At 37.7% G+C, this 25,556-nt stretch overlaps 1 protein-coding gene across 2 annotated transcripts in view; it reads right to left on the bottom strand.

Annotated features, from left to right (window-relative positions):
• Positions 1–25,556, bottom strand: part of LOC122796397 (calcium/calmodulin-dependent 3',5'-cyclic nucleotide phosphodiesterase 1C-like) — a 2,375,955-nt gene that overhangs the window by 477,920 nt on the left and 1,872,479 nt on the right. For both annotated transcript variants that reach the window (XM_044064848.1, XM_044064849.1), the window contains exons 10-11: positions 24,694–24,795; positions 2,720–2,840 (exon numbers count right to left, since the gene is read on the bottom strand). In XM_044064848.1, the coding sequence (XP_043920783.1) occupies positions 2,720–2,840; positions 24,694–24,795 (223 nt within the window). The remainder of the gene's footprint in view (positions 1–2,719; positions 2,841–24,693; positions 24,796–25,556) is intronic.

Raw genomic sequence — 25,556 nt, 5'->3', positions numbered from 1 at the left:
CTACACAACTATGCTTTTAATCCATATTCATGATCCAATGACCAAAATATCCTCTCTGTCCACAAACCTATCAAATCTGCTGGCCATGGTCTATACTCATACCATGCTGCTAAGTTCTGGAATGCTTTACTTGTATTCATCAGGTAAATAGTTTCTCTTTCCAGTTCTTTAAAACCATACTAAAAGACTTTCTAGCCAAAATCTGGCTCTATTCTTGATGAACCCCAGGATAAACTATATCCTTAAATATAAACAAGTGTCTAGTCATACCTTACACCTCCTTATCTTCCTTTCTTCACATACAACCTTACCTCAATCTCTTTCTAAATATTATTGAAAACAAAAAACAATGCAAAGTGGAAAACCCAGTGCATACAGACCCCAATTTTATGATTAGCACTTTTGTTTAACCATTGCCAAACTTCTTCAGAGATCAACAGTTTTTCCATGGGTTTGTCTATTTAAATATGCGATAATCCTGTATTTTTGTCTATCTTCATGTTGTAATTCATATTTGTATTATACTAACTTATCTTTAAGTCTTCTATAAATTGTGTAAAATTTCTCTAAATATTATTAAATCATTGTCATATAAGCTGTAACTATTCTTAACCAATGTTTTCACATTATGTCTAACTTGGAAAAATTATTTAAATTGTAGATATTTTTGTAATATTTTTGAATATTGCAAAATTATTGTTTTTAAAATGTTTTTGTAATACCTTGCGGCTTTTTCCCTAGGCCCCTGCTGAAAATGGGCACCTGCCCAGTCAGACATTCCCAGTAATCAAATGCCAATAAATATATACATATATGTGTGTGTGTGTGTGTGTGTGTGTGTGTGTGTGTGTGTGTGTGTGTGTGTGTGTGAGTGTGTGTGTGTGTGTGTGTATATATATATATATATATATATATATATATATATATATGATTACTAGCAAAAACATAACATTGTAAAGCGCAAACGATGATGTTACCGATGCATATGCTCGACTCATGAATATTAAATAGGTCCAAAGGTCGACGCTGAAATATCAACAACGTTTTGTCAATATTAATGTCGACAGTTGCCATTGCCAAACATGCTTTCGTGTCCCTGCCTTGTTTACGTCCTTATGAACTGACAGACACTTGTACATCGACATTCTGAATGTCGCTCCTACCATGTTCGAGGAGGTGCCTGTCATTTAACTGACTTTCTCTCTTTTGATTATAAACCATATATATCTATATATATATAGATATATATATAGATATATATATAGATATACACATACACATATATAAATAAAATCTACCCAAGCCGAGTTTGAAGCCAAGATAAGTACCCAAGGCAAAGACAATCACAAGGCATTTTTAAGTCATGTTCGTAATCTCAATAGCACAATGCAGGAATACACTAACTGTAATTATTACTATATTACTTACATTGAAGTTGAAGTTATAGAGAACCTAATGTTTGATAAACGTAGCTCATACTTTACCAGTGTCTCCCTCCATCTGCCTCTCAAGATATACCTGGAATTGCCTCACCTCAACTTGTCACACAAGACCATGTCCTAAAACTGCTATCAAAAACTAAAATACTGCATTGAAGGGTCCTGACAATATTCTTGGATGCCTCCTAAATAGCATGAAGCATGGTTTAGCCACATTCATATCAACACTGTTCAATCTCATCCTCCATATAGGTTTTGTACAAAGTAAAAGGAGAACTGCTAACTTCATTCTCCTGTATAAGAGAGGACCTTCCACAGACTCAGGCAATTATAGAACCATAAATCTTATCCGCATCATATGCAAAACCATGGAAAGACTTTTAATGTTGCTAATTAATCAGTACATAGGGAACCTCTAAACACTGGACCTGACTCAGTTTGCATTTGACAAGGACACCAGATCAGTGGATGAATGCAAAATGACACAGATCACACAACCTCAATTTGGTCAAAATTTGACAAAATTCCCCACTCAGGAATAGTAGAAATGCTAAATAAACTGGAAATAAAATGGGAATATGCCCCTATGTCCCTGCTGGGCTGTCAATTGGGTCAAAGTTAGGACACAAGAAATCAAAAAAGGGAAGTTACCTCCACAAAGAGATCAGTCATCAGTAAATTCCCCAGTTGTTAGGGATTTGGGACCTTATGTGAAGTATGACCTAACTTTTGACCAACATGTGCCATCAGTAATGCCTAATTTGCAGCCCAGGTGGTTGTATTTTGTAGTTCATTGCTCTAGAAAAACTCCTAAATCAGAAGTAAATGACGCAGATTACTAACTCATACTAGCTTGTTTAAATTTAGACTTAATGATCAACTGTCATTTTTCAGAAGTTGAGAAAAATATTAATGTTGTTCTTCTTCTTTTGGCTTTTCCCGATTAGGGGTCGCCACAGCGGAACTCCGGTCCGCTAATGATTGGCAGCAGATTTTTATGGTGTCGGGGTGCCAGCCCAATGCCCAACCTTCAATGAAGGCATGCCCATTCACGCATACAAAGAAGATTGTTGTAGTAATATTGAATAATACATGCTTGCTATGTTCCAGACTATAACTGGCACAGTACAGGCACAGAAAGTTGTTTTTAAATCATGCAAGCTGTCCTGTATTCGCATAGAATGGATTCAGTCAGGTTACTACAAAGTACAGCATTTGAAAAACAATCACATTTTCTTTCCTGGCCTTTTATGAAAACAATTAATGGATTCTGCACTTACCTGTCGGAAGAATTCCTCCAGAAGTGACATGGTCCACCGATGATGAAGGTCCCAGGCCTTAGCTGGATGGCTGATGTCAGCTGTGTGTAGTATCAGAGATAAGGCTTTAGGTTTGTCAATCCTACAAATCAGAATGATAAGTTCATAGCCTGTACTAATACAGAGATGGAAGAAAACAAGTATTATTATAACCTCTGATGGGTACATTTGCACATTGATTTTATGTTTATAAAACCTGACAGCTGTGAAGAGTTAATGCAAAATTTGTGACTTCACCTTTTAGTAACAAGGCAGTCACATAACATATGTATTATCTTAAGCAGCAAGTGTTGCATGAATTCTTTGCACTACTTTGTTTTGTACTTAATGCTGGAGCACATTCTAGAACTTCCCAGCATTTGAAGTATGATGTAGCGCTGGATTGTTTTCTGTATGTGTATTACCTACGCAGTGTAAAGGCCTATAAAGTAAAACTGAAAAATTAATTTTTTAATACATAAGGACCTGTTCTTGTGGCGTACTTTTGCTACAAGGCTTACCTTTTCTTTTGCACTGTTTGTTAGATTCTTGTTCAAGTGCAAGACATAACTGTGCTATTTTAGCTAATCTAGTGTACTTTTTTGCAGACTGCTTTTGTATACAGACCACAAGTATACGTCTGTGCAGTTCTGCACTCTCAGCCAACTTTTCTTCTCTGAATCAAAAAAATGTAGGCTGCACAACTCCAACAGCCACTTTTCAACAGCTGTAGCATTAAATGTAGACTGGTTAATGATTTAGAAGAAGAAAGAAGAAGATGACCTAATGGTATTATAAATTTCTTGGACTTCATTTAATATAAGAACAGTGAATGGGTTACATTGGGCCTTTCAAAGTTAATTATTTAAGAAATGGTCTCCCTCTGGTAACAATGCATTTCTAAGGGTCACATCAATGTACAGGGAGACTCCACAAAAAAAGGAATTCCTGCTTACGGCTCTGAATCCATGTGCCTTCAACGTATAACTTTTCATCATGTTGCCGTTTTCCCCTCACTAACATACTCACTAAGGATTTCATCCTTCATTATTCCACAACACTTAAATGTCTTCAGAAATAACCTTCAAGCTGGCATCTCAAAGTACTTAAATCATTTTCATTGCTGAGATAAACTGCTGCTTTCACTACTACTCTGAACTATGTTGAGGAAAATCAGTATTTTTTTGTGTCAAAGATGCTGCAGTTGCTTGCCATGTTATTCAGAAATAACTTCAATGCCTTGTATCAAGTGAGTGCAGTGATTGGTTCTGTCTCCTCATGACTTTGAATTTGAATAAAAGACTTATCATTATATGTAATGATTATATTATACATTATATGTATTGCATTATATGTATTGCAGTAACAGAAACCTGGTTCAGGGCTCCCGAGAGCACCCCAGCACTACCAGGTTATACCTCATACCATGCTTTTCGGCCCCAAAACTTGGACCGAACCACAAAAGGAGGGGGAGTATCGATATTCTTCAAAGATACCCACACCTCCAGGTTGGTGGCAAAGCACGAAGCATCAGAGACTATCCATGTGCAACTAACAGTGGGTAAAACTGCCTTCCAGTTTATAGCCTGCTACAGACCACCCTCCCAAACCCAGGAAGCCCACTCGGCCTTCCTGAGAACACTGGAAAATATGAAGGTCTCTCCAAACATCATTATATTGGGCGACTTCAACTACCCAAACATAGACTGGGAGCATTACTCTAGCTCCAACACCCTAGCCCAAAGGTTCCTAGAATTTATAAACTCAAATGCTATGGAACAACTTGTTACCACTCCCACAAGAGGGGAAAACATACTGGACCTGATTATCACCAACATGGGGACTCTATGCTCCAGACCAGAAGTGTATCCCTCACTGGTAAGATCAGACCATAAACTAATCTCACTGGATATTCACATCCCGACCCCACCCCCTGCCCAGAAAACTACAGTGAAAAACTTCTCTAAAGCAAATTTCACACTCCTCAAAACCGAGGTGGAATCCTTCAAAGCCCCCGGGCCTGTGGAAAATACTGCCCAGACCGCAGAATCCTTTATAAACGCATTCTATGAACACCTTCAGGAATGCATGGATCATGTGATCCCAAATAAAACCAAGACTCAATCCTCCAAAGGCAGACGTCCTGTCTGGTGGACCCCAGCCATAAACAAACTATACAATAGAAGAAGGAAGCTACTAAATGATAGATAAATGATAAATGATAGAGCAAAATCCCAAAAAGGGAAGGCATCACTGATCAGTATTAGCAAAAAACTACGGGCACTCATAAAATTGTCTAAGGCCAGCTTCGAGAGAAAAAATGCACAGGACACTAAGGATAATCACAAGGCTTTCTTTAGTTATGTTAGGAACCTGGGTGGTAATTCCCAGATATGCTCAGAATTAGTCCAAAATGACAAAAAATACACTGAACCTACAGACATTGCCAACATCCTAGCTGACAGGTTCAGTGCAAAATCCCCCCCCCCCCCACCAAAAGGGCAAATATCTATCCCAGCAGAGTGCTGCCCCCCTGACATCTCAGATGATCAGGTAAGAGCCACCCTATCCAAAGCAAAAAACACAGCATCAATGGGACCAGACAGTGTCCCGGGCTGCGTCCTACATGAACTCCAAGAAGAGCTAAACCCAAACATAAAACTACTGTTCAATCTCAGCCTTACTACAGGATATGTGCCCAAAGAGTGGCGTACAGCAACAGTGGTCCCTCTCCATAAAGGTGGTGCCTCAACGGATCCTGGAAACTATTGCCCCATAAGCCTGAATAGCTTGGTCTGCAAAGCTATGGAAAGGATCATCATGGACCTCATAAATAAAGATATTGGGGACCTACAGACACTGGATCCTACCCAGTTCAGCTTTGTTAAGGGCAGATCCTGCCTCCTAAACCTGGTTGATTTCTTTGAAACAGTCACCAAGGCCATTGACAAGGGGAAGGTGGTCCACACAACCTACCTGGACCTCGCAAAAGCCTTCGATACAATACCCCACTCGGGCATTATAGATAAGCTCACCAGCTTAAATATAAACCCCTATGTCACTAGATGGATTGCAAACTGGCTCAAGGACAGAACTCACATGGTTACAATTGCTGGCGCCATGTCAGACTCCAAACCAGTTACAAGTGGTGTCCCACAAGGCTCAGTCCTGGGACCTCTCTTGTTCGGTATATATTTCTCGGAGGTACAGGCCAACATGGAAGGACTGTGGCTGACCAAGTTCGCAGATGACTGCAAACTGGGCGCCATAATCGACTCTCCAGCCGACACAAGCATCCTCCAAAAGGGCCTCATAGAAACAGACAACTGGTGCCAGAGCCATGGCCTCAAGCTAAATGCCAAAAAGTGTATAGTCATCCCTTTGGCAAAAACAAAGTGCCCACAAATTACCACATAGGTGGTAATCCATTAAGTACAGAAGAAGTAATTAGGGACCTGGGGACCCAAGTTGATAGCAATCTCTCATTTGACAACCACGTGGCAAAAGTGGTTAGAAAAACATTTTATATAGCCCACCTAATCATGAAGGGATTCACATCTAGATCAGGGGAGGTCATCGTGCCTCTTTACTCATCCCTCATCAGGCCCATAATTGAGTACAATGCACCTTTTGGGATGTACCTTACCAGACACCTGCAGCAACTGGAAAGACCCCAAAAGTACCTCACCAAGAGGATCAAAGGGCTCAAACAGATGCCATATGCTGCCCGGTTAAAGAAACTCCAGCTCTACTCAGTGGTATACCGCCTGTTCAGAGGCAATCTGTGCCTGACGTATAAAGCCATGTCCAACCCGAAATTAATGGACATGCTGCACCTCAGAAAATCCAAATCCCATCGAGCTATGCGCTCGAGAGACTTGAACCTCAGCACTGAAATAAATAGGACATGCTGGAGGGACAGATTCATAACCCGGAGGCTCCCTTCACTCTGGAATAAAATCCCAGTCCAGGTTAGGCAGAGTCCCTCACTGACTCTCTTCAAGAGGAATCTTGATGAGTGGATGGGAAATCATAGGTTTACCCCAGGTATCACTTCTGTGTCACTGTTAGACAGAGGCACACTATACTAACCTCGAAAAAGGGCATAGCAAAATAAATTTAAAATGGGTGGCTAAAGCCAAAAACATTCTGGCTAGGCTTATAAATGCACTAGATCAGATAGCCTAGTATGAACCTATGAACCTATGTATATGGCCCATAATACATAACCTAAAAACTCCTTCATTTTTTCTCTGTAGTGTTACTTTAAGCAATACTCATGTAGTACAAATTCATTAATGCAATAAGATAAAAATACGTAAATGCCATACTCTAAACAAACAGGCAGATTGAAATTTAAAAAAATCAAAGTATACCCTTTACCCTTTGCAGCCCTAACAATTCTCTATTATTCATTTTAATTCTTTTTCATATAGATGATGTCCATATAGCAAAAAGATAATACATCAAATGGCAAGTGACGAAGCAGAAATGCTCAATCAACAATCAATCAATCAATCAATCAAAAAAAAAAAAAAACAAAGAAAAAAATTCTTGGAGGGGACATGCCCCCCCCCCCCGTCCCCACATATCACCTGCTAATTCTATATACCAACTCCTAGAATGCAATTCAGAGGGAATAGGGAAAATTCCCTGATCCACTGTACTGAACTCTCACACCGAAAAAAAACGGTATGTGGGCTAAGTTGATTTTTGATCATATAAATAAATATATGTATGTATATATATATATATATATATATATATATATATATATATATATATATATATATATATACATATATATATATATATATATATATATATATATATATAGATATACATATATATAATCAAACACACATACACAAAAGCGGTTAACATCGAAAAGCGCTTTCGTGTATGTGTAGTTCAAAAAAAAAATCTATGTTTCTGAAAGGGGGGGTTTCGCCCCCCCTGCACCCTCCACACCCCCTACTTTATTAGTCTCACTCCGAGATTGCACTACAGTGGGGAAAAGGGAATTTTCCCTTACCCGCACTGTAGTCTTATCTATGAAACAGGTACACATACACAGAAGCATTTTTCGATGTTAAGCACTTTCATGTATGTGTGTTCAATGTTTTGTGATTCAGACATATGCTAGTCGAGCATGTGTCCGGATCCCATATATATATATATATATATATATATATATATATATATATATATATATATATATATATATATATGTATGTGTGTGTGTGTGTGTGTGTGTGTGTGTGTGTATGGCTTCATGTCAGTCCATCAAACAACCTTCAGCAAACACTGAAACAACTTTTTTTGCAGAGGCAAGCCCCTCTGGACACATCATGTGGAGGTAACACCACCCACACCCCCTGGAATAATATGAACCAACTGCAAGGTCACATAACAGTGGAGAAAAAGGCGGTCTCCACTTTTATTGAAGGTGGTTTCAGTGAACTGGCTTTGGTGTATTTGCTTTCACTGAAACTGCCTTCAAAGGACTGACATGCACCCTTGGATTGTCAGGTCACTCTCCCCCTCATCAACAGCCAGTTTACAGACCTTGTTCTGAGTGGCAGCATAGATAATGGGAACGATTTGTTGCTCTCTCTCTCTTTCTGTTTCTCTTTTCCTCGCGTAGGTAAAGCTGCTCATTCTTATTACTCTCCACCTGGCTTGTTCTGAACTTGAGTTTCTTCTTAAACTTGCATCATCTTGATTGATTTCACTGCTTTATCAATTAATTGCATGAACATCTCCCCTGATCCCCCCCTGCCCCCCATTTGGGTCAAACAAAAAAAAATTCCAAAGCTGACTACAAGCTCTTGAGAGCAGGTATAAGCAGCTTCACAGCCACTGCCCCTTCAGTCAGAACTAGCACTAATGTCTAAGCCTACACCAAAAAACTATATGAGCACCTACATAGCTGTATGGACTCAGCAATACCTAACAGTACCAAATCATCTTCCTCAAGGAAAAGTAAACTTGTCTGGTGGACAGCAGATATAAACAAACTCTATAATAAAAGGAAAAAAATTGCTGTCCAGGACCAGGAAGGAGCAGATGCCGAGCTGGAAGCAATCTCTCCTTTGTCTAAACAAGCAAATAAGGTTGCTGGTGAAATCCTCTAAGGCTAACTTTGAGTCCAAATTGGCCACATCCACTAAGGACAATCACAAGGCCTTCTTCACATACATCCACAATCTGAAAGGTAACACCCAAATCTGCTCTGAGCTAGTGGTCAAGAACATTACATACACAAACGCTGTAGATATAGCCAACCTGCTGGCAGACAGGTTCAGTGAAAACTTCATCCCCCATCCCCCCATCAGTAAACCAGGACATCCCCAGCACCTGCCCCCTTCCCCTCATCACCAGGGAGCAGGTCTTTAATGCCCTCTCAAAGACAAAAAATACAGTCTCCATGAGACCTTACAACATCTCTGGCTGCATCCTACATGAACTCAGGCATCAGCTCTCAGCTCCATTAGGCACCCTATTCAACCAAAGCATGAGCACTGGCTGAATGTAGGGCAGCCACTGTCATCCCTCTACACAAAGGTGGAGCATTCACTGACCCAGGCAGGTATAAGCCCATCAGCCTAACTAGCCTGATCTGCAAGGCCATGGAATGCATTATGATGGACCTTATAAACAAGGACATTGGTAATCTCCAAAAGCTTGACCCCACACAGTAAGTTTGGGTTTGTCAAAGGGAGATCATGCCTATTAAACTTGGTCACCTTCTTCGAAATAGTCACCAAAGCCATGGACGAGGAAAAGATGGAGCACACCGCCTACCTTGACCTAGCCAAGCCTTCAACACTATTCCCCACTCAGGCATAGTAAATAAACTCTCCCAGCTAGGCATCAACCTGTATGTTACCAAATGGGTAGCTAACTGGCTCACTGATAGAGCCCACTCAGTCAAAATAGCGGAAGCCACCTCTAGCAGTAGACCCATAACGAGTGGTGTACCCCAAGGATCAGTCTTGGGGCCTCTACTGTTTAGGATTTACTTTTCTGAGGTGCAAACCAAAACCAATGGTCTATGGCTGACCAAGTTTGCAGATGACTGCAAGCTGGGTACTGTTTTAAATTCCCCTAGTGACGTTAACATCCTGAAAGAGGGCCTTACCCAAACTTATGATTGGTGCCAGGATCATGGCCTCAAAGTGAATGCCAAGAAATGCGTTATTATCCTCTTTGGGGAAAATGGTGTCCCCACTAATTATCACATTAATAACAATGTACTAAGCATGCAAGCAGTCACGAGGGACTTGGGCACCCAGGTTGAAAGCAACCTGACTTTTGGCCACCACATTGCCTCCATTGTATGGAAGGCTTTATACATGGCCCACCTCATAAGTCAGGGTATTTCATCCAGGAACAAGGAGGTCATAACATCCCTATACTCCTCCCTTATCAGACCCATTCTTGAGTACAATGCCCCCTTCGGCATGTACCTTTCCAAGCACATGCAGCAGCTGGAGAGACCACAGAGTTTCCTCTACAGGAAAATCCAGGGCCTCAAACACCTATCATATACAGATAGGTTAAAAGCCCTGTCCCTCTACTCAGTATCATATAGACTGCTCAGAAGGGACCTGTGTCTGGCATACAAGGCCATCTCAGACCCAGCCTTGATGGAGTTGCTGCATATCCATAAGTCAAAATCCACTCATGCAACCTGCACGCAAGGCCTAAACCTGGTCTGTGACATTAATAGAACTTGGTGGGATAGATTTGTGTCCCAGACACTCCCCCATCTGTGGAATAGACTCCCTCTCCATGTTAAGCAGATTACCTCTCTAGCCCTCTTTAAGAGGAACCTGGATGACTGAATGTGAAACAGAAAATAACACCCCTGGGATCCCACCTGTGTCCCTGCTGGATAGGGGAAACAGGGGCTGACTTTGAGGGCACGTGGGTGAAATTCATGGCTAGGCTTATAAGGTCATCCAGGCCAATATCCTAGTATCATCCTATGAATGTATGAACCTATTTCACTAAATATTTTTACTTCAGCTCCTTACTGGAATGTTAATAATATAAGGTGGTAATAATGTTTATGAACAATCAGTTGACAAATGTAGTACATTTTGCTCTAATAAATAAACCATGGAACATAACGTTTAATATAGCAATAAATACTGACTTGAGTACCACAACATCTTCCTTGTTAAATTATTTTATAACTTTCCTATTTGATTGTGGACTACTTCTCCAATATTAATTGCCTATCTTAAAATATCTTTACGGAAATCTGGTGGAAGAACTATTTTAAGTCAAAAACATAAATAGCAGTAATAAAACATACATGAAACAGGCAGCTCATTTTCAAAGCACAGTAACACCCTTCAGGGGTGAGGTGTTAATACAGAGAAATGTGGGACAATCTATTGGTGCTGTGAGAACTGATGACAAATGTGCTGGGCCCAGCTGCAGACTGATGTCATCTCTCACAACGCTATTGAGTGGTCTATTATTTCCATACAATAACTACCTAGTCTATCACTATGTCTTGCAAAGCACCATTCCACCTGACAGTATAGCATTCAGTGTTAAAAGATAATTCTTCAGAGGAACAAGACAGAGAAATGATAAAAATGATTTTGGAAATGGAGATAAAGCAAAGCTTTAAAGGTAGGTAGAACAACCATACAATAAAATAAAACCGTATCAAGCTAATATGTTTGTCATGGTCTGAAAATGTAACACAGTGAAATGATAAACCAAAGTTTTTCATTGGCCATGTAGTTTTCACCTTTATGTTTTGTTTTGTCTCTCGGCTTTTCCCAGTAAGGGGTTGCCACAGCAGAACTCCGGTCTGCTAATGATTGGCAGTAGATTTTTACGAAATGCCGAGGTGCCAGCTCGACACCCAACCTTCAACGAAGGCACGCCCATTTACGCACGCATGGTTTTTTAACGCTACCCAACCGCGGGGAGGACATGCAGACTCCACACAGAAGGCACTCACAAGCCAAGCCGAGAATCGAACGGGAGAACATCTTGCTGTGAGGTAACAACACTACCGCCGTACCACAGCGGCATCTAGTTTACTAATTAAACCTAGTGAGCAATCGCAATCATAATCTGACTCTGTCATTATGTTCACTGTTATGAGTATTTTAGAAAGAGTGTAAGTGTGTGTGTGTGTGTGTGTGTGTGTGTGTGTGTGTGTGTGTGTGTGTGTGTGTGTGTGTGTGTGTGTGTGTGTGTGTGTGTGTGTGTGTGTGTGTGTGTGTGTGTGTGTGTGTGTGTGTGTATGTGTGTGTGTGTTTTTGTGTGTGCAGACTAGAACACAAGCATGCATATATGTGGGGCATATGCCTGGGTCTGTTTGTGTATATGCATTCATGTGCTTTTGTATTGCATCACCAAGCTTGCCGAGTTAATATAATGTTGTTGCTGTTGTTTTCTTTTGGCTTTTCCTGGTTAGGGGTTGCCACAGTGGAACTCCGATCCGCTAATGATTGACAGTAGATAATGCATAAAACATGTTTCATTGACTCACAGTACTATTCAATATAGGAAATCATGAACTGGCATAAACTCCAAATTAGTACATTACAGCTGTTGTCAGAATTGTTCATGTCAAATGCAAATCTGTATTTATTTTGCGTACTTGTTTTGCAGCTTTAGATAATCGTGAAGTCAGGGAATTGCACAATATTGTATACAATTCTAATTCCTTTTAGGGAGGTAGAATTGCTTTTGTCATTGAAAATGCTTCTGGGAATGATTGATTCTGGGAATTTTATAGGATTAGTCTGTTTTTAACAAGTGCAGTAATCATAGTAGTTTTATCTTCTATTCTAGGTCTATTTTACATAAAGTTGTGAGGAAGAATTTAGGACCTGGAAAGATGGGGGCCGGAGAAAGGGAGTGAACAGCATATAGCTCACCCATCTTGGAGTGATTGAGAAGGCTTGATCCACTCATGGCCAAAAAACAGTGGCAGCTCTAGGTGGAAGATGGGCAGTGTTAGCTTGAGTCCCTAACAGATGCTAATGAGGAAGTTAGGAGCTCCAGGGGTAGGGGTGAAACCCACAAGTCCGTATGGATGATATCATTGACTGATTCTCACCTCAGAGGTCATGAAGGGCTGTTATGTCCTGCATCTCCATGCAGGAATAAATGTGACAATTGCTCATCATAGCTGATGGCTGTCAGAAAATAGGGGAGTAAAAAAGAGTTGTGAGGAAGTAAAGGTTACATTCTATTACACAAAGTGTACAGTTCAGTTAAAAGAAGTGCACAACTTTTGTTTTTGAAAGCATCAGCAAATTTCAGCCTTTTGTACAGGTTTTCTTTTTAAGAAGCATTTTCCCCAAATTTAGTGGTAATTTAATAGTGTAGAACATCCTGACATTCTTTTAGGTAAGAATTAGTGTTAGTGGGCACACAAACAGTGCTCACTCTCTTGTCATGTTACTAATGGCCATTTCCTTGAATAGGTTCATACTAAGCTAACTGCCCTTGTGAGCCATTTTAAGCCTAGCTAATTATTCCTTGTGAGACTCAAACCCTGCACTTTGTTTTTGTAAGGCAAACACCTTAACCATTAGGCCACCCTCCCAACCCTGGATTGATTGCCTAGTTTTGATTGTGTTGTTACTTAACACACTGCCCTGAATGTTTCTGAAGCAATGCAAATTCCATGCACTAATCTGTTGAAATGTATATGTTTTAGAAAACAACGTACTGTTATTTTAAGCCAAATGTACTGTCACTCAAATTTTTACTGCAGTGGTTTATCCCACACCATGTCCATATTATTCCTGAAATTAAACTATATTCAATGTCTAAGTACATACTACAGGTATTAACATCTCTTAGAGATGCAGAGAGATTAATGCAGTAATTACATAATAGAAATGGTTGTTGCGAAAATAAATGATTTTTAATGTTATCACAGACTGTTATAAACATTTTATCTAGACTGTCATTTCATTTGATTATTTTTCTATACTTATTATGGCCTTATTCCCCATGAGACAGTGGCATTCATAATTTATCCTGTAATGGCTGGGAGTTGTTGTAGTTCATTTAAAAATAAGCTGCTATGTGTGCAGGACTTAAGAACAATTTATACATACATGCATTGGGTTGTAGTCAGTGGCTCAGATCAGCCAAGCCCAAGTCAAAATTGCATAGTAACTTAAATGAGAACTTGTGTTTCACTTGTTGCTTCACAGTGGAGGCTGATTGTAAATACTTACATTATGGTGAGCTATGGGAAATCCAGCATTAGGGCACCCTACAGAATGAGTAAAACAGGTGTCAGAATGCCTGGAGTGATCACTTTTTGTCTGATTGCCTGTAGTGACCACTCTTTTAGGTTCAGTGCCACAGAGTAAAAATAATAAATAAGGGGGGGGTGTAATTGGTAAAGTTCCCCACATGTTGGGTACATTTTAAAAATGTCATTGATTTCTGCCACATATGATCATAAAATGATGAGCTCAAACACATCCATTACAAGACTGTTAGTTCTCAAGTTGTTTGTCATGCGTTTTTGTGGCATTGCTAACTCTAAGGCAAGATAGGATGAGTGGAGCAGATGAGGGGGATCTGTTAGCACCATATGTTTTTGGTGCAGTCTTTAAGAAATCAGTTTGTATGAAAAAAATGAAAATATGGCATGACCACATTATGTGCAACAGTGGTAATAAAAGTTTGAAATGTAAATGGATGTAGATGGACAGATGAATGGATGGAAAGATGGATCAATACACTGATAAATGATTGTATGTCACCATGGACTAGTTTAGAAGGAAGTACCTGAACACCAGAAATAGAATTTAAACTGTAGCTTAGTTTTAGTATAATGATAAACCTGGGGGTATAATCATTTCTCTAATATTTTGAAAATAAGTTACAGAAAGATAATTAATTTATTTCTGTTTGTTAACATTTTTCACACTCTGCCTGGGAGCATTATCTTGTTAGGTGACTTACTCAGACTCATTGAGAAGGCAAATGGAGGTAAAAGTAAACAAACCCTGTATCTTTTGATTGCATGAAGGAGCTCATTAATAGCTTGGAACTGTAATCATCTGTAATTGCCATTAATAGAATGATAGTTACTTACTACACCTTACAGACTGCCCTTACATTCTAGGATTCTTACTACTGACTTCCTAATTTTGTGAATGGTTATAACAGCAGTGTTTTATTTATTTACTATACATTTAATATGCTATGCTGATTGTATTTAACAAAATGTAGTTTTGTTCTAAGCTTGGATCTAAGTTATTTTAAAACGTTTTTGTTACAAGTGCACTATGCAAATGGGGAGTAAGTGTTGCTATGTTTCATTGCCTCATTTTTTTATTGCTTTATTGCCTTTTAACTAGATTGGTTAGCTGGTTCTTAAATAGTTGTGTATAGGAATTGTTTTCAGGATCTGAGGAAGGCACATGCTGAAAGCGCTTATCCTGTTCTTGTTTTTGTTGTATTAAAGTTCCAGATTTATGTCTATGGTGTTACGCTCCTTTTTTGTTTTCTTCTAATTTCTGTACTGGAGCATTCCTTGGTGCTGCTACTGGATTTTGGTACTGTAATTTTGTGAATATGCTTTGCAAGTTTACAGCAGTTTGCTAGAATGGACACAAGGAAAGAAATAGAGAAACCACCTTTAAACGTCAGTCAGAGTGGCAGAAAAACAGTCATTGAGAAAGTGTAACATCTCTACAAGTACCTGCATGTGCATGAAAATCCTTGAAACTTGCAGTCAAAGTATGAAAAGCAAAATAAGACAGTCCCTGTAACTTACGTTACCCGAGGGTGCTGGAAATGTGTCGCTAATAGGGGAGAGCTTGGACAAAATTCTAAGCCTTTAAAATTTTCAAGCAGTGCATCATTTGGAACTCAGGGGACATCAGGCAAGATATTTTATTTGAGGTATACCTTGTAGGAGTAATCCTCAATGCAGGTGCAGGGCCGAGATCTAGCATACATGCTAAACTAGATGGCCTTGAAATGCTGCAATCTCTCCAATACTCAGAAAGCAGAGGCAGAGTCAAACCAAAATTACATATATTTATAACTAAAAAAGACTGTTTTGTCTTGCCTACCAGTAAGCCTGATGTTATACAAGTCATCAGGCAATATCAGACAGCCAGCACGATTCCAGTTCTGAACATGTTTAGCCCCACCTAAAATGTAGTAGTCCCATCCAATCATGACTGTTCACATTATGTGCACTCAGAAATGGCTGAACACTCAAGATACTGGCAAGAAGCTTCATTTGTGTAATTAACATTTCAGACATTAAATGCTACTGGCCCATGGAGGACTTTGTTTTTTTGTTCTTTTGTTTTTCTTTTCAAGCATAGAGCCACAGGTAAGATGACTAACTAAGATTTTAGTCCATCAGAGTAGCTAAGGGTACTGAAACATGAAATCTTTTTGGTGAGGAAACACTGAGGTCTCTCAATGTGGTTTATATGTTTAGTGACGTTCATGCTGAAGGGTGCATTACATTCAGTGAGAGGCCCTATAAATGATGTATAAAGTAGGACTCTAACCTCTTTGGGCCTTGGTGAGATACCATAGAGGATAAGTTATACCAGGTAGAGGGAATTTTCTAATCAACACAGAGATGTAGTGGTCAAATGAGAGTTTGCTATCAACATAGACACCCAAGTCCATGATGACTGTGTCACATTTAAATGGAATGTTACCTACATGCTAAGCAGTAGAGTCGCAAAATTTCTCAAAGGAAACTATGCTGCATTGCCTGTTTTTGAGGATAGGTCCATGATTAATACACCAATCATTTGTCTGGTCTAGACTTTTCTGCAGAATTTGAGTGTCAGAATAGGATTTGATAACCACTCTCCATTTGCAATCATCCGCAAACATGGTTAAACATAGCCTCTTTTTATTAGCTTTTATGTTACAGAAATATATACCAAAGAGGAAGGGGTGCAGGCAGAGGCCTGTGGGTCACCATTGGTGACATTCTTATGTCTAGAGCAAATATCTCTGACCTTAACAGTATGTGTTGGCTCAGACAGCCAATTACTAATGAAGCAAACTATATATGTGCTAATGTTGTGTTGGAAGAGTTTGTCAGTAATCTCACCATGGGCGATAGTGTCAAAGGCCTTGCCAAGGTCCATATAGGCAATGTGGACTTCATGCCCCTTATCTATAGCCTCAGCAACCCTTTCAAAGAACTCCACCATGCTGTGTAGGCATGACCTGCCATTTACAAAGCCAAACTGTTATGCATCTAGGAATATAAGGATACTTATATTGTTGTTTATTAGTTCAGCTATAGAACATTCCATGCCTTTGCAAATAATGCTAGTGGTACTAATAAGTGTGTAATTAACATGGTCAGTAGAGGGACCCCGTTTATGTACTTCAGGGCCAAAGCCAGTGGAGAAATTCATGTTTAAGAATTGATGAAGATGTTTTGTTAGATGGGACACTATGCTTGGTAACAAACATCCAGCAATTATTTCAAGACTCTTAAGTAGTTTTTTTTTAATTTTGGAAAGTTCCAAAATGACTTGATTCAAAGTGATCATAGAAGTGCATGTGCATGAGGGTAATAGAGATGACAGAGGTGGTTCTGGGACCTTTATATAATGCAGTATTTATAAAGATGAATAATCTCTAAATATTACTTAATAACTGTGTTATTTTTATTTTCAGGAAGAGTTATATGGAATCTGCTAAAATGCTAATACAAAAATTTGCTAGGATTACAGGGTGTTGGGGTGTTTCAGCAAGTTTATACAAAGTCAGAGGACTCTACAAATGATCAAAATGCAGTGGGTGATTTAGGTATGATCCTGAGTGACTACTGAAAGGATGTATATGGGATGACTACTGAAAGTGTGATCTCAATAATGACTGAAAAGAAAAGTGATTTTTGTTGATGAAGAAAAAGAAAAAGTAAAACTTGGCATGCACTACAGTGCTTGTATCAAAAAACTACAAGTCCTACAGACTCATGAAGCTAGCCAGTCAGCAGCAGTAGCTGGTGAGAGCACAAGGTACCTTTCTTTTAATCCTGCCAGGTAATCAGTGATGGACAGTCTGCAGACTGGCAGATAGCAAGGAAAAAAGAGCCGCATGTTGTAAATGTTGTCTAAGTTCCTTGCATCTCTTTCTTCTGTAGGTTTAGATTCTGCACATTTCTGAACTGCATTCAGGGCATTATCTGTAAATTATTTTGACAGTTTAGCTTTTTCACTATTTGTAGTGACTTTTCACTTCCTTTGAAATACAACTTTTTTGTCATCTTCCTATAACTCTTCTGGAACGCTCATAGTATTTAATACAGCAAACTGATTTTGCAGAGAGTCTTTGAAGTCTAGTGGTATATTTTCAAGATCAAACCTTACTATGTATCATACTGGCTTAGTCTTGTTCTTCAGTTTTAACCTGAGTCTGCATACTAGTAAGATGGTGATCTGTACCCTCATGATCCCCAGCATCTGTTTTTATTGATCTTATTGAGCTTTTCCAAAATGTACTTCCACAAACATATTCAATATGATTTCTGTATAACCCTCTGGGTAAAATCCATGTACAGAGTCTCTGCTTATGTTGCCGAATGAAGGGATTGAGCTTGAACATTTTGTCTTCACAGTTCTATCAGACAGCCTTCTGCTTCATTTCTATTACTGTGCGCATATTTTCTTTCTTTCCAGCTTACTCCTTCCAGTTACTCATAACTATCTTGTTTACCTATCTCTCAGTTTCAGATGGTACTTTTTCATAGAAATGGTCAACGTCATCCTTTTCTGCCTCCTAGACAAAAAGACAATAATGTATTCTTTGACTGCATTGTACTTCATTAGAATTCATGCAAGTTTATTCTTCATTCCAAAGAATATTTAACCATTTTGTTAGTATTGTTTGGTCAGCTCATGTGTTTGGATGCTACTGGAGGTTCACAAACCCTATTTCTAGATGTGGATTTAAATGATTTGGTTGAATCATTAGGGAACATCATCTTGCTTGTATGTCAATTGTCTCAGAAATTGGAAGACTACAAGGGAATGTGGGTTGTGCTTCTAACATTACATCTTCTATTCTGATAGGCCAACAAACACCAAAAACTGAGGCCCCTATTACTTTAACATCAGGAAGTGACTCTGGTATGCTCTGTTCTGGATCAGATATGGACATCATTAACTTAAATGTACCTATCCTTAATGAATGGTTATCTGAGAAAATGGACTTTTACATTAACTCAAGTAATGTTCAAAGGGGTGCAACTTTAAATGAGAACTTAGACGTTTTTCATTATAAATTACTTAAGGTACGTAAACTGCAAATCGAGAATGCGTACCTTGCTGAGTGCATAAAAACTAAAAAAGTGCTGGAAGGTCTTAGGACCTGGAGATTTCCCACTGGGCTGGTTAGGAGTTCACCTCTTCATAAGGAATTCTATGGTCTTGACAGATTTACTTTTAACACCAACAATAATTCTCATTGTGATCCAGAGTTATGTGAAGAAAATGATTATTATACTGATATGTCTCCTCCTTTATGCAACCTCTTTGCCAGTCTGAAAGTATCAGAGTGAAGAATCAGAATCAAATGAATCAGTGGAAAGACTGGAACAAACTCACACCAACCAACCAAAGTCACATGTCAAGACAACACCAGAACAATATGAAGACAGCATGGAATTACCGCTAGAAGGAAGTTTAACAGATCAGTTAGCAACAAATATTTCTTCTGTTTCTAAGATTATTTCTAATGCCTTGGGCAACTTTAAAGTATATAATTTTAGCTCACAGGCATTGGATTATAAAGTAGCTGATTTGTTTTCTAAAGGATTAAGGTTTGTCCCCTCTTGAAAAGTGAATACTGCAACTATGATTATAGAGTTTAAGCTCTTTGTGAGGAAGCTGAACTTATCTGTTTTATGCAATGAGCAGAATGAAGGGTCAGACTTGAAAATGCATGTAGTGAATATTTGTGACTTACCTCTGCATCTGATGCTTGCATTATTTGATAAGGTTTGTGAAATGAATTTTAAAGATTAATTAAACAATACCAACAAAGTTTCTTCTTATAATTTTAGCAAAGATGAATATGACCTGCTTAATGTTATTAGAACAATGGATGTTAGATGTATAAAACCCAATAAAGGAGGTAGGATCATTGTAATGGACAAACAAGATTATACTAATAGGATATCTTCATTGTTGTTTGATGATGGTTACAATTAATTGAATATTGCTTATAGTAAAATTAGGATGCAGCTTAGTGATATGCTACTTGAGCAAAGAATTTCCTTAGAAGAATATAAGTTTCTAAATCTTTTGTATCCTACTACTCCCATTATATTTGCTTTGCCATAAATGTATATGGATTTATTTAATCCACCTATGTGTCCCTTAATGGATACTCATAACTCTATTACTGCACCCTTTGATAACATACTGGATATTAATTTAAAACAATTTGTTTTTAGTGAATCACATATTTGTATTGATTCTTGGGATTTAAAAAAAAAGTTGATTTGTTGGATTTTAATGATGAATATATTTCTTGCTATTAATGTTAAAAATTTGACATAGGTACAGTATGGTCTACTGAATACTTTTTAGCAAAGGGTTACCCCAAGACAAGAGTAATTTTTATGAAGAGTTTTTAGAGATTTTGCTTAAGAAGAATTATATTTTTTTAGAAAACAAATATTTTGTACAAGTGTAGGGGATTGTTATCAGGTGCGGCATGTGGCTTCCTTTTTGCTAAAATGCTTATGTTAATATGGGAAAATAAGCTTTGATTTAACACTGATTGGTTTAAAGCTTGTGCTATGTACATCAGATACTTTGTTGATATAGTTATTATTTGGAATAAGATTAAGGAGCATATTGTTGAATTTATTGAATATCTCTATAATACTACTGATTTTTTGAGATTTTCATTCAATATGGGCTTAGATAGGATTAATTATTTAGATGTCACATTAGAGAAAGATACAGTTAATAGGAAGCTTGTTTCAAAAAGCTATAGGAAGCTAAAGTATTCCAATAGTTTCTTACATTATTCCAGTTCCCACTTTATCTCGCAGAAGAAATCAGTTGTTAAGGGGCAATTTGTTAGGACAGTGTGCATAATATCATGCTTCAAAGATTTTTTAAGTGAATATGACACTCTGAAATCTATGTTTATTAAGAGGGGTTATCGTATGGTATTTGTTGAGAATCTTATGAATGAAGTGATTAATAAAAGAAGGAATAACTATTTTTACCAATTTTGAGCTATCTGAACTAGGCGGCTATAATTCAAGTTGACCAACAATCAAATAATAAGGTTAAAAATTAGAATTTTAGGTTATCTTTTGTTACCACTTTTAATATTGATAGTAATCTGGTAAAACAAATTATTTTTAAAAATTGGACTATCTTAAATGAAGATAGGATTCTTAAAGAAAAAATAGGAGATAAACCCATCATTACTTATAAGAAGGGTTCTAATTTGAAAAGTTTGTTAGAACACCCAGTAAGGGACAAACATGATACTGATACCTATATGACAAAATGTGGGAGATTTAGTTTGTGTAAGTTTATCAATGTGGGGGAATTCTTTGACATTAATGGACATCAATTTAAAATAAAAGGAAAGTACAATTGTAATAGTACTGGTATTGTTTATGGGGCTCATTGTCAGAAATGTCCCGCCTTTTATATTGGTAAGTCATAGTGAAGACTTAGAGATGGAATCTATGAACACTAGTATAAGAGTCTTAAAGCTAAAATGACAAATGCCTTATATAAGCATTTGTTAAATTACACAGGGTGTAATTTGAAATTCATTGTTACTGAACAAGTGGGATATGACGAGAGGTGGGCCATGGTCCCTATATTTAGAAAAACATGAATTATATTGGATTTTATATTTTAATACAGTTGGGGGGGCCTGGATTAAATGAATTAACACTACTAGATGCCTTTTAAAGTTGAAAGTCCAAGTTAGATGACGTACTTTATTTATTTATTTATTATAGGTGTATGGTTGGATGTGTATATTTTAAATATATATATATATATATATATATATATAGATATATATATATATATATATATATATATATATATATAGTTTTTATATGTTGTAATGATTATTTGTAAGGCTTGTATTTATGCATTTTTTTAATGGTTAATTATTTAATTAGAGCATATTAAGATGTTTTTCTGTGATTGGCATAGCCATGATATAAAAGTAAGATGATTCTTTCTTATTTTATTTGATGAAGTCTCAACATTATTTGGAAATGAACGCACTTATTTTTTGTTTCTCAATAAACTATGGTGATTGTCTGACTTCGTCAGTTTTTTTTTTTTTTTGTTAAATGTTGCACCATATTTACTTTATCTTTCATTTTCAGCATAGTATTCTATGTGTTTATCAGATCTGAATTGTTTTATGTAAGTCATTTTCAGTTCACTGACACACAGCAGATCAAGGCATACATATTTTATTTAATTATTGACTACAACCAGGAAATCCTGCTTCATACTTTGTGTATTCCATGCCCCAATATGTAAGATGTCCTTGCAGCATGCTGCAATCTTCATTTCATGGACAACAGCATCAGCAGTTAGATGACCCAAAGATTTGAATCTGATCTTGTAATATGAACTGACATTTACCTTTAAGGTTATTCTGCTTTTTCCCAACAGCTTGATGAGTGCCCTCTCACCTAATGGCTGATATTCCAGCACTATACTGAAATTTGTTTTAATTTCAGTATCCATCCATACAGTTTTTTATGACAAGATACCAAAGTAGATTGCTTGGCCTGTCTTTCACACAGATAGCATTAATGTTGTTCTCACAAACATGTGATCAATTGCTGTAAGTATTATCCCAAATTGCTGCTGGCTTATAAGGCAGGGGTGGGTCTTGACCTTTCACTCTAGTAGGGGTGACCAAGTAGGTACACCTTGACCACTGACCTTGGAGCATGTAAATACTTTGATCGGTCTTGCTCTTTGACTCAAATCATAACCAAGTAGGGAGGCCTTGAACTTATACCCAAAATATCTGACCACATGAGGGAGGGGTCTTAACCAGCCCTAGTAAACTGGGCACCTTTGAATCCAGTCGATGACTGCAATAATAGTTGAAGGTCTGTATAACTTGGAAGGAAGGAGGCAGTCTGAGCAATATTACATTGAAAACAAGCCAGTCAAGAAATAAAAATGGCACTTGAGTATGGTAAGGCAACACAGATTATAAAAATAAAGCCTATGTACTTGCCTTTTGTTGGTAGAGCAATGCCAGCTTGGCTTCACAGTTACACACTGCTCAGTGGTCCCAACTGATCCTACATTTATTTATTTATTCAGCTATTTACATTTGGTTTCCCTGAAGGTCTGATTAGGTCATTCAAGTCTCCTTTTCAAAGAAGCCCATGTAGAAAAGCTTCATAAGCATATTTAGTAAAAGAAAAACTTACAAAGAGATTACAGTAGACACTTTGTGAGTATGGACAATACTTGAAGTATAGTGATTACAGATTCAACATGGACTGGAAGGTAAAATATGCAAATGTAATTATCAACAGTTACAGCAGTATACATAAGAGTAAACATCAGATGATGATAAAATACATGCATGGTAAATAGTGTGGCAATGATACAAAATAAGGAGGTGAGAAAAAAAATGCACTGCAATTTTTTGTAACACCACTTTAAAAGATTCCATACAGAGCCACTTCTTGTAAATAAAATGTGAGAAAAGTATACCCACTATAAATAGGTTGGCATGCGTACTCATATAAAGAAAGGTTAGATTAAGCAATATTAGCATACATATTTGTTGGGATGGACAGAGGACGGGGATCTTCTGGATGATGATAATGGAGTGCATCTTCATAGATGATCTTGTTTAATTTCACTAGCTATTCCTCACTACACACAGGAAAGGTACATTCTTTCTGCAATAGACTACAGCTTTGTAGCTTTTCTTGACTGCATAGTCAGAATACATTTTTTTTGTAATGGAGTGCAGACTGCAGTTTTACATGTGACAAAGGTCATGTAACAGTTTTTGAGGCCTTGTTCAGAGCTGCCAGCTACTGCTGCCTGCACAGAGGTAGGGGGCCTTGATACAATGAACTGCATTTTTGCAGCTGAAAACTGTCACCTGGCATTTTCTGAGTCCTGAGATCTTGTTAATCGCTCCTATTTGTTTTTGTTTGCACTGAGAGCTGTTTTGGTGCTCTTGTCTGTTCCTGTTTGCACAGATGGAGGGGACCTTCTTGTAATATTCTGCAGTTTTGCAGATTAAAAAATACTTTTAGCATTCACTAAAATTCCAGCAACAATATCCCATTGCTTGTTCAAGATGCAAAAGATTAACTAAGTAATGAATCTTGGAAAGAAGGTGAGGCAGTAGCAGACATCAATGCATGTATGTGTGTATGTAGACCATAAAACAATATTTACTTTTTTACATTTTGTAAAAAATTGCATTGCTCTTTTACAATTATAATGAGTTGGAAGACTGCAGAAAAGGTTTAAAGTAAACAAACAAGAACTAATACTGCTGAAAAATATTGCTGCCCTAACAGTAAAGCTATTTAAAAACAGTTTCATTTCAGCAGCATCTGCTTACATATAAAATTATACTGTTTCATGAAATTTGAAAATGCAGCATGCCCACACTCTTATCAGCATTGTAATATTGTTGACTGTTGAGAGTTTAAACAGGAAATCTACCATCCTCTTTTATGTTGTTATCAGGTGCAATAACAGAAGTTATGTAAGAATGCCGCACTACATCACATCTGTAGGATTCAAATAGATACAATAATGCAAGTAACATCAAAGCTGTGTGATAAAAATGGTTATCACTTCTAAGGTTAGCAATTTCCTTTGTCTTTCAATTTTAATGTCACATATACAGCTGCCCAGCTGTATTCTCTACCTACATAACACTAAATAACTTACCCTTCTGGTTGCTGTAAGGAGTTTTTCATTGCCTTGATTTGTTGAAAGTGACAGGACATGTCTGTTGCCAAGACCATTTCAATCACTAAGGCCCGTAGTTCCCTTCAGTAATGAATACAAAAGACATGGAGAAAAGATAAGACTTTAGTCAGTGTTTGCTTTTTGTGCTCTGGCCATCACTGTATATATTGTCATCATCTCTACCAGGTTAAATGGGGCCCTTCAGAGATCATCTCAATAAGGCAAAGCAGAAGATGAGAAAAGAGCTATTTGTGTCACCTCATTAAGCTGGACTAAAATGCCATGAAATTGATACCTAATAGGTAATTTTCAGGAAAACAAAAAAGTCAGAAGACATTACATGAGAGGCTTCAAAAATATAAGAAAAGATTGCAGTGTGTTTAGCTAATAATGCCTGGCTTGATATGTACTTTCTGTCATTTGATAACATTTAGACTGAAAGACATTATACTCAACTCAGTCTGCAAAATTTGGATTGTAGGAGAGAAAAATGCATATTATCGTACAGAATGTTAGTACATCAATCACTCTTATTACTCCTGTACTACAAAATCCAGAATGCCTTGTTATGGTTGTTCTTTTGCAGTATGACAATGTCAGCTACTGTCATTGAGTTATGGTATGACCAAATCCTTTATTACTGTGGTATTTTGATATGTTACTACTACTAATAGTGCTGTGTTCTGGGATGCCAGCCTGTTACTGCTATTGTCAGGGAATAGTACTACTGCTACTGTACATAAACTGAAATGTATGCTGTTACTGCTGTATCACACTCCACGTGTGGTCAAAAACCTATAATGCACCACAATGCAGGGATACTATATGCAATATGTCATACA

This window comes from Protopterus annectens, chromosome 3.part0 (genome assembly GCF_019279795.1).
Source record: "Protopterus annectens isolate FY-2018-M chromosome 3.part0, PAN1.0, whole genome shotgun sequence".
Lineage (NCBI taxonomy): Eukaryota > Metazoa > Chordata > Ceratodontiformes > Protopteridae > Protopterus > Protopterus annectens.
This window is presented reverse-complemented; position numbering and strand designations above follow the sequence as displayed.